The sequence below is a fragment of the Hemitrygon akajei genome, chromosome 11 (assembly GCF_048418815.1).
Source record: "Hemitrygon akajei chromosome 11, sHemAka1.3, whole genome shotgun sequence".
NCBI classification, from domain to species: Eukaryota; Metazoa; Chordata; class Chondrichthyes; order Myliobatiformes; family Dasyatidae; genus Hemitrygon; species Hemitrygon akajei.
In genome coordinates, this window is record NC_133134.1 from 18139418 (window position 1) to 18155113 (window position 15696).

General features: G+C 43.3%; 1 protein-coding gene across 3 annotated transcripts in view; it reads right to left on the reverse strand.

Annotated features, from left to right (window-relative positions):
- Nucleotides 1–14906, reverse strand: part of ccdc78 (coiled-coil domain containing 78) — an 89558-nt gene extending 74652 nt beyond the window's left edge. For 2 of the 3 annotated variants that reach the window (XM_073060297.1, XM_073060296.1), the window contains exons 1-6: nt 14802–14906; nt 10011–10140; nt 8469–8671; nt 7069–7232; nt 3314–3457; nt 2744–2940 (exon numbers count right to left, since the gene is read on the reverse strand). In XM_073060297.1, the coding sequence (XP_072916398.1) occupies nt 2744–2940; nt 3314–3457; nt 7069–7232; nt 8469–8671; nt 10011–10132 (830 nt within the window). In that variant the 5' untranslated portion in view covers nt 10133–10140; nt 14802–14906. Of the gene's footprint in view, nt 1–2743; nt 2941–3313; nt 3458–7068; nt 7233–8468; nt 8672–10010; nt 10141–14801 lie in introns of those variants that run through there. The other variant, XM_073060298.1, reaches the window with a different exon arrangement.
- Between the last annotated feature and the right edge of the window lie 790 nt (nt 14907–15696).

Sequence of the window (15696 nt, forward strand, 5' to 3'; positions counted from 1 at the left end):
GTTTTGCATCCTATCAATGTCCCACTGTAACCTCTGACAGCCCTCCACACTATCCACAACACCTCCAAACTTTGTGTCATCAGCAAACTTACTAACCCATGCCTCTACTTCCTCATCCAGGTCATTTATAAAAATCACAAAGAGTAAGGGTCCCAGAACAGATCCCTGAGGCACACCACTGGTCACCGACCTCCATGCAGAATATGACCCATCTACAACCACTCTTTGCCTTCTGTGGGCAAGCCATTTCTGGATCCACAAAACAATGTCCCCTTGGATCCCATGCCTCCTTACTTTCTCAATAAGCCTTGCATGGGGTACCTTATCAAATGCCTTGCTGAAATCCATATACACTATATCTACTGTGTTTAGTCACATCCTCAAAAAATTCAATCAGGCTCGTAAGGCGCGACCTGCCCTTTCAAAGCCATGCTGACTACTCCTACTCATATTATACCTCTCCAAATGTTCATAAATCCTGCCTCTCAAGATCTTCTCCATCAACTTACCAACCATTGAAGTAAGACTCACTGGTCTATAATTTCCTGGGCTATTTCTACTCCCTTTCTTGAATAAAGGAACAACATTCACAACCGTCCAATCCTCTGGAACCCCTGTCGTCCCCATTAGTGATTCAAAGATCATCGCCAGAGGCTCAGCGATCTCCTCCCTCGCCTCCCACAGTAGCCTGGGGTCCATCACATCCTGTCCCGGTGACTTATCCAATTTGATGCTTTCCAAAAGCTCAAGCACATCCTCTTCCTTAATATCTACATGCTCAAGCTTTTCAGTCTGCTGCAAGTCATCACTACAATCACTAAGATCCTTTTCCATAGTGAATACTGCAGTAAAGTATTCATTAAGTACCTCTGCTATTTCCTCCGGTTCCATACACACTTTCCCACTGTCACACTTGATTGGTCCTATTCTTTCATGTCTTATCCTCTTGCTCTTCATGTACTTGTAGAATGCCTTGGGTTTTCCTTAATCCTGCCCGCCAAGGCCTTCTCATGGCGACTTCTGGCTCTCTTAATTTCCTTCTTAAGCTCCTTCCTATTAGCCTTATAATCCTGTAGATCTCTAACATTACCTAGCTCTTGGAACCTTTTGTAAGCTTGTCTTTTCTTCTTGACTAGATTTTAATGACAAACTTTTTTAAAACTATAACTGGTTTGAGATTTATGTTTAGATATACTGCAAAGAGCAGGCCCTTCCGCCCAACGAGCCACACCACACAGCAACCCACCTACTTAGCACTAGCCTAATCACAGAACAATTTACAATGACCAATTAACCTACTAACCAGTGCGTTTTTGGAATGTGGGAGGAAACTGGAGCACCCTGAGGAAACCCACACACTCACAGGGCGAATGTACAAACTCCTTACAGAATTGAAATCTGAACAAACCCCAAGCTGTAATTGCATCGCACTAACCACTACAGTACCGTGGCACCCCATAAAAACTGGCGGAGCTCCGTCTGTGAGCAAGGGATCAGTACTCTCTGTGGGGAAGAGCTCCATCTGCCTTAACGCTCTGGGATCTGGACATTCTAGTTCCTGGTTCTGAAGGCTGGTTTTGCAGTTACATTAAGTGATTGAATAATCTAGCAGAACGTTATCACTGAGTTGAATACAGAAGTAAGTGAATTTTGCTTCATTTATAAACGCACAGAGGCCATTTCTCAAGTACTCTGTATGGTACTGGTTTCCTTATTTTAGGGTTTCTGTTAAAGCATTAGAAACAGTTCTGAGAAGGTTTACAGGACTAAATCTCTGAAGATCTCTCCCCGAGCCCAAAATATTGATGCATTTGCAAAGGTATGCCAGCAGCTACGTTTCATTAGTTCGAGATCTGGTGCATCACCAAAGACACTCGCAAATTTCTAAAGATGTACCGTGGAAAGCATTCCAATTGGCTGCATCATCATTATCATGACCATGATTGTTTTTGGCAAATTTTTCTACACAAGTAGTTTGTCATTGCCTTCTTCTGTGCAGTGTCTTTACAAGAACAGTGATCTCAGCTATTATCACTACTCTTCAGAGATTGTCTGCCTGGCGTCAGGGGTCGCATAACCAGGACTTGTGATATGCACCAGCTGCTCATACGACCATCCACCACCTTCTCCCATTGCTTCATGTGACCCAGATCAGTGGGCGGGTTGGCGAGAGGGGATGCTACACCTTGCCCAAGGGTGATCTGCAGGCTAGCGGAGGGACGGAGTAACTTACACCTCCTTTGGTAGAGATGTAACTCCACCCCACCACCAAACCCTATCTATACCCCTTATAATTTTGTATATCTCTATCAGATGCCCCCCTTAGCCTCCTCTACTGCAAGGAACGCAGACCCGGCCTGTCCAATCTTTCCTTGAGACTGAAGCGCCCCACCCCAGGCAGTATTTTGGTGAATTTTCTCAGCAGTCTCTCCAGTATCATCCCATCCTTCCAGTATTCTGATGGCCAATTGATTGGCTGATTGGCTATGGCCAATTAAACTACCAGTGTACCTTTGGAATGTGGAATGAAGTTGAAATAGCCAGAGTCACAGGAAGAGCTTCAAACTTCACAGATATTGCACCCAAAGTCAGTAGCACTTATGTCAAATTTGATCATAGGGTCAAATACTTTATGAAGTCTGTTGGCAATTGTATCCCTCAATTCAAAACCATTTTGATATCAATCATATTTTAATTGATCTCAATACATATAAACACTGACAAAGTATCATTCCCTTCTTACCTGTAGTTAATAACTCTGTCTGGATGTGGTGAACTGGCCAGATCATTCACCACTTGCAAGAAGGCAAGAAGTGGCTTGTTAAGTAGCGACCCTTCCTGAAAGTGCAAAGCATTCTTGTCTTCTGCCAGCACCTCGGCTCCCGGTAGTTTAATGATCTGCAGGGTTGACTTGGTTGGATGGAGCTCGTTTTGGTCTTGCTGCAGTATTTACATTCAGAAATACAAATCAAGTGTCAGTAAAGAGAGCAGGAAAAGGAGAATGCAACAGTGTATTGTACATGTACAACTTGCAGAAATGTGGCGGGGAGAAAGAAAGGATTGCTCTCCCAGTACATTGGGCAGGAAATAGTTAATAAAAGAATGGTTTCCAACTACACTTTGTCTCACATCCTGCTCAAAAAGGCAGTTTTACCAAAATATTCCTTATTTTCAATACTTTTTTCTCTTTTTGTAAATTACAGCATCCTTTATGTCTTGCGTTGTACTACTGCTGCAGAATAACACATTTCACAACGTACGTCAATGATAACAAAGCTGATTCTGATTCTGAGTAGGAGTTCAGGGATCTCACCACCAGAAGGTTCAGCTGCGTCACAACAGTAGAATGGCTGGCTGCTGGTCCAAAGTCTGTCACAGCCCCCGTGCGACGTGCCCAACCTTGCCGGAAAATGGTGGTGGCATCTGTTGCTGAGGAGACGGTGATATGGTTCAGTCCCTGAAAGCCAACATTTTGCAACCTTCAATAGTGCGTTTCCTTTTTTAGCACAAATAACTCTGTATTCCTTAGTTCAAAGTACATTTATTATCAGTGCATACTATAGACAACCCTGAGACTCATCTCTTTACAGGCAGCCACAAAACAAAGAAACCCATTTACGAAAAAGTCCAGCAGGCATGCAACGTGCAGAAGGAAAGAAATTGTGCAAACTATAAAAGTAAGCAAATAACATTCAGAGCTGACGTTCACCAAAGCAAGTCGACAGCCACGAAGCCAGTCATTGCCACAGTCAATTCAGTAGCCTGTTAGTTATAGGCTACAGTCTCAGTTCATGATTTTCATGTTCAGTTGATGCTATGACCATAGCAACTGCATCTTTATGAAAGTCCCCTCCCGGGCAGTGCATGCAAGCTTTAGAGTAGCAGGGTCCAATCCACTGGAATGTACTAGGCCCCCTGTTATACGAGGGGTGATTGATAAGTTCGTGGCCTACAGTAGAAGGAGATGAGTTATACAGCTCTCGTTACATGCACGTGCAGTTCAACTCTTTGAGTGATTATGCAGAAAGTTCGAAGTTAATAACCCATCAGTTAATAACTCATCGGGGTGATTGATAAGTCTGTGGCCTAAGGTAGGAGATGAGTTATTAACTTCAAACTTTCTGCATAATCACGCAAAAGAGTTGAACTGCATGTGCATGTAACGACAGCTGTATAACTCATCTCCTTCTACCTTAGGCCATGAACTTATCAATCACCCATTTGTGGACACTTTCTGGAGGTCCAAGATCCATATGCTCCACGACTGCTGGACTAAGTGTGTAAATGTAGGAGGGGACTATGTTAAAAAATAAATGTGTTAGGTTTTCTAAAATTGACGCCTTCTACCTTAGGCCACAAACTTATCAATCACCCCTCGTAGAACTATAAACTTCAAGGAGAGGTTGGACAAACTTGGATTGTTCTCTTTGGAGCATCAGAGACTGAGTGGAGACCTGACATAAGTACATAAAATTGTGAGGGGCTTAGACATTGTCACTTCCCACCCACTGCCCCAGTGTGGAAATGTTAAATACTACAGGGAATAGCATTAAGGTGAAAGGGGGGAAGCTTAAACGACTTTTGCAGACAAGTTTGTATTTCACAGAGAGTGGCAGGTGTCTGGATTGAGCTGCCAGGGAAGGTGGTGGAAGCAGATGTATCTATAATGTGCAAGAGGCTTTCGGACAGGCGCTCGAACAGGCAAGGAACAGAGGGACACAGACCATGGGCAGGCAAGGTGGGACTAGTTAGATTAGCATGGTCAGCACAGACATCGTGGGCCGAAGGGTCTGTTCCTGTGCTTCACTGTCCCACGTTCTAAACCCCTCATCTCAGGAATTAACATAGTGAATCTCTTTTGGACAGTGCCAACATATTCTTTATTAAAATAGGGGGGGAGGGGGGTCCAAAACAGTACCCAGTGCTTCAGGCGTGGCCTCATTAACACCCTGTGCAATTGTGAGAATGCTTCCCTATTTCAAAATTCTAACCCCCCCCCACCCCAATATGTCACTTGCTTTCCGAGTATTTGCTGCATGTGTCTGCTACTTTTCTTCCCATCCATGCTCAAGAACACTTCTAAATTTTATCCCAAAGAGTCGATATCGTCGTCTCAACAACACCCTCCCCCCCACTTATTTTCATACCATTGGCAAACTTGGATGCCTTACTCTCTGCTCCTTTCTCATTAATATGAAACATAAGTAATTGAGAGCCAAAGTCAGTGCTTCGGACATATCACAAGCTTCATCCTCCAGCCTAAAAATAAGTCCATTTATTCCACCTCTGTCTTCTATACAATAACCAATCTTTAATCTAATGCTAATACATTTTCCCTAATACCTTAGGCTTTTGGCTTGTGCTCTAGGCTTTATACTTAATGAAATTGTTCATTCATTATGTGCAGTATCGTATGAAGTGGGCAGTCAATATCATTTCATGACCATAATTGTTCTTGGCAAATTTTTCTGCAAAAGTGGTTTGCCATTGCCTTATTCTGTGCAGTATCTTTACCCCAGCCATTGTCAATACTCTACACTGGCGATTGTCTACCTGCTGTCAGTGGTTGCATACCAGGATTTGTGAAATGCACCATCCACCACCTGTTCCCATGGCTTCACGTGACCCTGATCAGGGGACTAAACAGGTGCTACACCTTGCCCAACGGTGGCCTGAAGGCTAGCGGAGGGAAGGAACACCTTACACCTCCCTTGCTAGAGACATATCTCCACCCCGCCAACCTCACTTCATCAAATTCCTTCTGAAAATCCTATTACATTACATCTACTGGTTCTCCACTAATGGCTCTGCTTTTTACAACCTGGCTCTGGAATTTCTGCTTTAGATAACTCTGGAAGAAAAATTCCAGAGTTCCAAAAAATATGGAAAATTAGTTAAATTACCTTTCAAAGAATTATGTTGATCTTGTTGGATTACATTAACCTTCTCTAAGTGACTAACCTTCTCTCAATGATTTTGGATTCCAACACAACATAACACAACAGACATTATGCTACCAGATCTTTCGTTACCTACTTTTTGTCTTGCTCTTTTCTGAATATTGGTGTTATATTTTGTGATTTTCCAATTCATTGTGCCTCCCTAAAGCTTGACAAAGGCTCCACTTTGTCTGCAGCTATTTTCTTTAAAACCCTCAGCTGCAGGCCATCTGGACCTGGCAACTTGTCTCCCTGTAGTCCCACTGATTTTTCCAAAACCTTGCCCATCCTGACAGTGATTGTTACAAGTTCTTCCACCCTGTTTGAAAGCAGCCCATCAGAAATCTTTGGGATGTTTGCTGTGTCCGGGACCATGAAGCCTGATGCGGAGTATTGATTCAACTTTTCTGCCATTTCCTTGTTTCCCATTCAGATGTAAGATCAGGAGTCAATTCCCACTGCTGTTTATGAGAAGTTTGTACGTTCTCTGGGTGCACGGGAACCCTCCCACATCCCAAACACATTCCAGAGTTAGTAGATTGTGGGCATGCTGTGCTGGAGCTGGAAGCATGGTGACACTTGTGGGCTGCCCCCAGTGCACCGTGGACTGTGCTGGTCATACATTTCACTGTACGCTTCAATGTACATGTGAGAAATAAAGCCAATCTTCTTTTTAATTCCCATCTCAATATCTAGATACCCAAACTACCATCTTGCTGTTTAGAGATTCATACAGGTCTGGATATTATCTGGCCACTTTTTTCTCATAATTAAATTTTCTCCCTGCTTATTAACCTTTTAGCCTCCTGCTACTGGGTCTTGTAAACATCCCACAACTCTAGTCCATCACTAGCCCTTGTCTACCCTTTGATATAATATTTTCCTTGTTCTCCTTTGTTCACTACAAATGATTCATCTTTCTCTGGGATCCCTCTTTCTAAGTAGGATAAATTTCTATTGAGCTTTTTGAACTGATAATTTAAATACCAACTGCTGCTCACTTACTGACCTATCCCCAGACAAATCTGCCCACATACTGTACTATTGTAATTCACTTATCGAGGGAATTATCTGCATTTTTTCATGATTATCTGCATTTCAGTTGATGCTATGACCATAGCAACTGCACCTTTATGAAAGTCCCCTCCTGGGCAGTGCATGCAAGCTTTAGAATAGCAGGGTCCAATCCACTGGAATGTAATAAATCCTTCAGTCCCTCAGCATAAATCTCATACATAGACATCGATAGAGTCCAGGTTGCGGTGACCCGTAAATTTTGCAATTTTGATTTACCTAGAAGAAGAAAAAGAAACAAAATATGTTAATAACAAAATGATGCGTCCAACTAATTTTGGTGAAGGGTGGGCCCAATTTATCGAAAATGCATGAAAATGCGAAATCTGCATCGCAATACTTTTACCCGCTGCAGTCTCAACCGGCAAAGGCTATCCTGTTAGATTTTAAACGTCTTTTTATCAACTGAATTGCCCCACATGCTTTGAATAACCCTGTGAGATCTCTGCTCTCCTCCAGCCCAGGTCTTGTGTTAATCCTTGTTTGTTTATTTATTTATTTAATGGGATACCGCATGAAATAAGCCCAACCAGCCCTTTGAGCCACTCTGCCTAGGAATCCCCCAATGTAACCCTAATCACAGGATAATTGGTCAATGTGGGAGGAAACCGGAGCACTCAGAGGAAACCCATGCGGTCACGGGGAGAACATACAAACTCCTTACTGGCAGTGTTGGGAATTGAACCCAAGTCGCCAGTACTGTAAAGAATTGTGCTAACCACTACGCTACTGTGCCACCCTGGATTACTCTACCACTGGATATCATGCTTTCATTCCATCATACAACACATAAATGGGCTCTTCGGGCAATAATATCCATGGAGATTGGGATTCCTCTGGGTGCAGTTTCCTCACACATTCCAAAGACATACGGGTTAGGGTTAGTAAATTGTGAGCGTTGGAAGCATGGCAACACATACAGTCTTCCCCCAGCACATCCTTGGACTGCATTGGTCATTGACACAAACGCCACATTTCACTGTATGTTTCAATGTTTTGACATAAAATAAAACTAATCTTTAATCTTTAAATCTTCAAATACAAGAGAGGTGTTAGAAAGGCACATGAATATGCAGGATTGGAGGGACATGGACCATGTGCAGACAGAAGGCATTAGCTTAATTAGTTCAGCAAACATTGTGTGCCGATTAGTGTGTTCCTGTTCTACATTTTATTCCCCTGAAACTCTGGAATTCCCTCAACCCCTTTGTCTTCACTCCAGGAGAAGATTCTCCTTAAAACTTGCATCTCTGAGGAAGCTTCTCATCATCTCCCCAGACACCTAATCTTATGCAGTTTGGCTTCAATTTTTGTTTGATGACAACCAATGAAGCAATTTGGCATGACGTACTACCTTACAGGTGCTATATAAAGGCAAGTCACACTCACGTAAATTATTGGCTACATTTAATGGCCTGGTTCTCGCCAAGCGTCTGACAGAACCCTGCAACTCACCAAAGATGTAATCAATCGTTAGGGGGACGATTGCAAATCGGTCATTCTTTTCTCCAATCAATGTGTATGACTTCCCAGAGTTGGATTCACCAAACATGGCAACACAGGCGTTCATTCCTTCCGTGAACACGTTGAGCAGGGGCTCCACAGCCCTGCTGAATACCTCCTGAGTGGAGACCCTCTGGTCAAAGACCTCCTGGAAACTGGAGGATGGAAAACAACCCACTGTGAGGCTGACAAGACAACTCTTGTGTGGCAATGCCCATTGGTCACAGATGGTAGCTTGAGGTGGGGCAGGTACAGTTGGGGAAATGGGACAGGACCACTGAGGGAATGTTAACTCCAAGCTTGTAGAGCAGAGCTGTTGAGAAGATTGGGAGTTAAAAGTACTCCCTGACACCAAAGTAAAGGTGAGAGAGGAGCAAGGTCACTTTTCCCTTAACTAGCAAGGGACAAGGTCAAGGGGTAGCCAAGGACAAAAGCCTACAAAAAGGAGTGAATACAGCCCAGTCCCTTACAGAAAAAAGCCCTTCCATCTACAAGGAGTGCAGCCACAAGAAAGCAGCATCCATCATAAAGGACCCCCACCTCTCAGACCCTGCTCTCCTCTCACTGCTGCCATCAGGAAGGAAGTACAGGAGCCTCAGGACCCACACCACCAGGTTCAGGAAGTTATTACCCCTCAACATTCAGGCTGTTGAATCAGAGGGGATAACTTCACATGCCCCATCACTGAACTGTTCCCACAACCTATAGACATTCAAGGACTCTTCCTCTCATGTTCTCAATATTTATTGCTTTCATTTTCTTTTCTGTATTTGCACAGTTTGTCGTCTTTTACACATTGGTTGTTTGCTGATTTTTGTTGTGTGTGGTTTTTCATTAATTCTATTGTGTTTCTTTGTATTTGCAGTGAATGCCCACAAGAAAATGAATCTCAAGTTAGTATATGGTGATGTATATGTGCTTTGATAATAAATTTACTTGGAACTTTGATGCTAAGGTCTGGACAAAGGCCGGTGAGAATGACAAGATTTATTCCGTATAAAACACTCCAGGAGTAAAACAGAAATGTGTCAAGAAATGTTCTTTTACTTATTCTCTGGATGGCTTAATGCCCATTGTTAATATTGCCCCTTAAATGAATGACTTTTAGTGAGAACAGTGAAAAATTAATCACATTGCCATGGTTTGGGCTCACTTACTGACCAGCCAAGGCAATGGGAGCAGATTTCCTTCTAAGAAAGGCCAGAAAAGCCAAATGATGTTTTTTCTAACAACAGTTATAGCTTTGAATTTATGAACTTAAGTTAGCAGATACTCTGGTGGGATTTGAATTCCTGTCCCTAAACCATTGTATCTAACCCTGTAATATTCGCTCCTTAATACACAGTCTAGATTTCCCACTGAAATCAATGACGTTGCAGTTGTGGTGGGTAAATGTGCTTTTCCTTGTGAAATATTTATATCTTTAATTTCTTGATACTTTAGTTTGGCCATTAGAAGTGTGGAGAAAATGCTCTTTCTTGGCCCTCAGTGTACCTGCAGGACGCTCCTCCTCCTAAAGCTGTGTAGATGGTCTTGCCTTCCGATGAGATCTGCAGACTGTGGCCTTGTTCTGGTCTGCGGGCTGGTCGGATCCGGCCCACTACATCGATATTCATTCTGTAGTCTATAAAGAGACAGAGATTGGTGCTTGTAAAATATGTCCACTGAATGGAAGGATGAAGGCTACATAAATCATCTGCTGTTCATTGCACAGAACCATTCTCTCAGTGCAGTAAACATATCATTCAAGACATTCATTGCCATTAATTGTTTGCCCTCCCCCCAGCTTTTCCTTTTCCCTTTTATCTCTTTTTCTCATCCTAATCTCATCCCTTCTCTTCTCCCCTCCCACCCTTATGACCTGCCTATCAGCTCCCTGCACACTCCCCACCCCCCTTTCCCCTCTTCCTTCCCTTTACTCCTCAGTCCGCTGTCCTCTCCTATTAGATTCCTGAGTAACACACACAAAATGCTGGAGGAACTCAGCAGGACCAAGTCAGGCAGAAGCTATGGAAAGGAAAGGAATAAAGAAACCCTTCAACCTCCCCCTCACCCTCCATCCATCTCCTCATTCTGGCTTCTGCCCCCTTCCTTTCCAGACCTAATCAGGTCCTGATGAACGATCTTGGACCAGAACATTGACTTCTTATTCTTCCCCGTAGGTGCTGCCTGACCAGTTGAGTTCCTCCGGCATTTTCTAGGAGCTGCTCAAGATTTCCCTCACATTCCCATCTTTCCTTGGCACAGATCCTGGATCCTGGATGCTGCCATCCAAGACTGCAAACCCAACCAAAATACCCTGTACACAAAACTCAATTCTAACTGTGAAGCAGAGTTTTGTTGAGTCGGAGTGCCAGCATAAATTGTGCAAGGCATTCTGCTGGAGTACACAACGTCTGAGGAGTATGAATTTTATTCCACACTACCTCCCCTCCCAAAACATTCCCCCTCCCCCAGCCACTTCATTTTATGGTAGCACCATGGCCAAGTTATTGAATTGGAATCCAGAGACCCAGTACATTGCCTACTGTGCCAGCAGAGGACATCTCCCTAACCCTATGTTCATCTCTGGAGTACCTGGACAGTAAAGGTGCCTACATCGGACTATTGTCTATTGACTACAGCTCTGCCTTATCAAAAGCAAACTCACCACCTAACTCTCGGTCCTAAAAGTCAACACCCCTCTCTGCAACTGGATCCTTGACTTCTTGACCAACAGACCACAATCAGTAAGGACAGGCAGCAAAACATCCATCACAATTATCCCCAACACTGATACTACATAAGGTAGCGTTCTCCAAATCCTACCCCACTCCCCATACACCTGACTGTGTGGACAGGTTCTGCTTTCTTTCCACAGATGATATTGCAGGCCATTTCACAAATAACAAGGAGTACGGGAAGGAGATAGAGAACTTAGTAACGTGGTGTCATGGCATTTGCCTTCATATCAGTAAAATAGAAGGGATAGTCATTGACTCCAGAAAGGGAGGGGGGGGGGGTATGCAGAGCACGAGTCATTGACTTCAGAAGGAGGGGTGTGCAGCATACATGCTCTTGTCTACATTAATAGTGTGGGTTGAAAGAGTTGAGAGTTTTAAATTCCTAGGAGTCAACATCACCAATCGCCTGTCCTGGTCCAATCATGTAGACATCATAGTCAATACCTCTACTCCCTCAGAAGGCTAAAGAAATTTGGCCTATCAACTCTTCCCAATTTTTATTGATGTAGCATTGAAAGCATTCTATCTGGATGTGTAACAGCTTGGTTTGATGGCTCTGTGCCTGCACTTTCTGGACTTCAGAAGAATGGTGGGGAGAGGGAATCTCATTGAAGCCTATGAAATGTTAAAAGGCCTCAAGAGAATGGATGTGGAGAGGATGTTTCCTGTGGTGGGGGAGTACAAGACTAGAGGACACAGCCTCAGAATAGAGGGATGCCCATTAAGAACAGAGATGAGGAGGAATTTCTTTAGCCAGAGGGTGGTGAATCTGTGGTATTCTTTGCCACAAATGGCTATGGTCAAGTCATTGGTTATATTTAAGACAGATCTTGATAGATTCTTGATTAGACAGGGCATGAAGGATACAGGGACAAGACAGGAGATTGGGGCTATGAAATGGCAGAGCAGAGCAGGCTCAATGGGCCAAATGGCCTAGTTCTGCTCCTATATCTTATGAATTTATAGACTTATTATACAGCATCTACTTGACACATGACTGGAGAGAGTTGTGAATGCAGCTCAGGGCCTTGTGGAAACCAGTCTCTCCTCACAGATTCTGCCTACACTTCTCGCTGCTTCAGTGAAGCAGCCAGCATAATCAAAGACCCTCCCCACTCTAGACATTCTCTCTTCTCCCCGCCTCCATTGGGAAGCAGATACAAAAACCTGAAAGCTCCTATCACCAGGTTAAAGGACGGCTTCTACCCCACTGTTATAAGACTATTAAATGCTTCCCTAGAACAATAAGATGGACTCTCGGCCTCATAACCTCCCTCATTACGATCCTATACTTGGTTTACCTGCACTGCACTTTCTCTGTAACTTTTACACTTTATTCTGCATTGTCACTGTTTTCCCTTGTTCTACCGCAATGCACTGTGTAATGCTTTGATCTGTATGAACAGCATGCAGGGCATTTACCAAAGATTCAGGGAACGCTCCACCAGTTTGTAAAATAACAAATGTAACTCCTTTATTGAAAAAGAGATAGACACACACTGAAAACAGAGCATCAGAGACTTGTTCACTCCACCTCTGTGATGAGGAAATTATTGGAAGCTATTATTAAAGACATTATAGCAGGGAACTGAGAAAACTTACAGATGAATCAAGTAAAGCAAACATGGTTCTGTGAAAAGCTACATTTATTTGACTAACCTTTAGAGTTCTTTATTAAAGTAAAGTGATGTGGATAAAGGGGGAGCACTAGATTTGCTATACTTCGAGTTACAGAAGGCATTTGATAAAGTGCTGCATCAAAAGCTGGAGAGAAAAATCAAAACTCATGACTTCAGAGGAAATACGAAAAGAAGAAAGGCCAGGTGGAGAGCAGGAAGCAGAAGGCATCAATCAGTCTTTACCTAGTGCTTCCTACAGTTTCTGGGTGCACTGAAACTATGTTTATTAAGCTTGCTGATAACACAAACTGGAAAAGTAGGCTGTACTAGTGGGGCCTACAGTAGCGACTGAAAGATACTTTAAGTGAGTTGACAATGATAGACAAATAGACCACTAGGTGACCATTTTAGGGAGGGAAAATACATCAGCTGAATGATGAAAGACCATAGATCTCTCAGACGCAGAGAGATCTAGATGTCCTAGTGCATGGGTCACCAAAAGCTCATATGTAGAAAAGACAAGCAAATAGGAAGGCTAACAAAAGGTTATTGTTTATTGCAAGGGAAACAGAATGCAACATTAGATTATGCTCTGTAATACAGGGCTTTATATTGTGTACAGTACCAATCTCATTATTTAAGGAAGAAAGCAGTCCAGAGAATGATCATTAAACCACTACCTGTGCAAATTCCAAACAAGAGAAAATCTGCAGTTGCTGGAAATCTGAGCAACACACACAAAATACTGGAGGAACTCAGCAAGCCAGACAGCAGCTATGGAAGAGTACAGTCGAGGTTTCAGCCCAAGACATCGGCTGTTTACTCTTTTCCACAGATGCTGCCTGGCCTGCTGAGTTCCTCCAGCATTTTGTGTGTGTTCCTGTGCAGATTGCCTTACAAGGAAAGGGTGGATAGCCTGAAACTGTGTTCATTGAGCTTGAGAGGAGCGAGGGGGAATTCAGTTGTAACATAGCGAGCCCTGAGAGATCTCAACAGTGTGGACGTGGTGATGATATTTCCTCTTGTGTGAGAATTGCTGTTTCAAATTCATGAGTCATCTACTCAAAGAGAGAGACGGGGTGAAATTGTTTCCTACCAGAGAGTCTCAAGTCTTCCTCAAAGGGCTGTAGAAGCAGATCTGCTGAATCCCGTGAAGGCTACAGAAAGTGAGGGACTGGGCCAGTTCCACTGCAGAGAGCGCGAGAAGCTGACCAGGCCCACCGCGGGTATAGCTCTCCACACCATCAAGGACGTCTACAAGACGTGACGCGACACCCATCATCAGAGACTCCAACCATCTGAGCCATGCCTTTATACCATTGCTACCGTCAGGCAGGAGTACAGGAGACTGAAGACTTACACTTCAAGGTTCAACAAAAGCTTCTTCCCCACTACCACTGAGTTCTTCAGCCAACATGACCTTAGGCTCAACTTGCACAAGTGTCACTATGTTTGGTTTAGTTTGTCATCTGTTATGTATAACTAGGTGAAATTAAGCTTATATATTTGACCTTTACAGTATCTTTAATGTTGCATGTGACCGCTGCATAAAGCTAATTTCCATGCCATTTATACCCTGGGTACATACGCCCATGACAACAAGCCTGATCTCGAGTTCATGATAAACCAAGAGTGACAAATTGCAGCATTTGGACAGGAATGTGGAGCTGAGGTCACAGTCACATAGGCCATCACTTTATTGATTGGTGGCTTGAGGAGTCCTTATTTGAACCACGAGTTTATAATTTGCTTGTCATTGAGAATGGGCAATAAACGCTGGTGCTTGCGTGACATGCCATGAACAAACAGGGAGAATATTGAGGCCATTCTCACGACAAACTGAATAACTCAACACAAACCAAAAGCAAAAGTTTCACCTCCAACAACAATTCTCTTTGACAACACCCTGTCCACTGTGTAATTTAATATAAATGTATCCTTACCTTTAAAGCTCTAAACTTTCTACGGTTTGCAGAAGTTTCAAGTTGTTGTCTCTTTTCTTTGGCTTCCAGTCACTGCAATGTGTAAAATGTGTCCTGCTGTTCCCCTGGCAACACTGGAAGAGAGAGAGTGCACCACCTCCTGATCTCAGAGGAAGAAATCCAGCCCAGTCCAATTACTGCAGGTTCAGCTGCTCACTGACGCCCTCTAGTCAGGATGATCCCCAATCCCAACTGGAAGAGAAAAGTCGATGGAAATTATGGGGGAAAGAAACACTTCCGGGGAAGTAGTTAAGCCCTTAACTTGATTCCAGCCTGTGGCTTAACTCTCTGGCCCTGGTGTCTCTGTCCAGCAATTCTGTTCAAATTGAGGAAGCAGAAATTACTCATGGAGGAACTTAATAAACTGAGTTAGCAATCTAAAATACAACAGGTTGAAGCATTTGTTTCTCACCTGATGAAGAATTTATATTGTGTTATATTTTACATATAGTAAATTCTGATCAATCAAATCCAAGTTATAAATAAGTAATATCTGTTTATAAATAAATAATTATTTACAACAAGACATCAGAAAAATGCACCCTAAATGCTTGAGGGACTCAGCAGGTCAGGCAACACATATAGAGACGCTGTACCTTATTCTGAAACGTCAACTCTTTATTTCTCTCTGTAGATGCTGACTGACCTGCTGAGTTCCTCCAGCATTGTGTGTGTGTGTGTGTGTGTGTGTGTGTGTGTGTGTGTGTGTGTGTGTGTGTGTGTGTGTGTGTGTGTGTGCGTGTGTGTGTGAGTGTGTATATGTCTGTGTGTGTGTGTGTGTGTGTGTGTGTGTGTGTGTGTGTGTGTTACAGTGGCAGGAATTGAACTTGGGTTGCTGATACTGTAAAACGTTGTG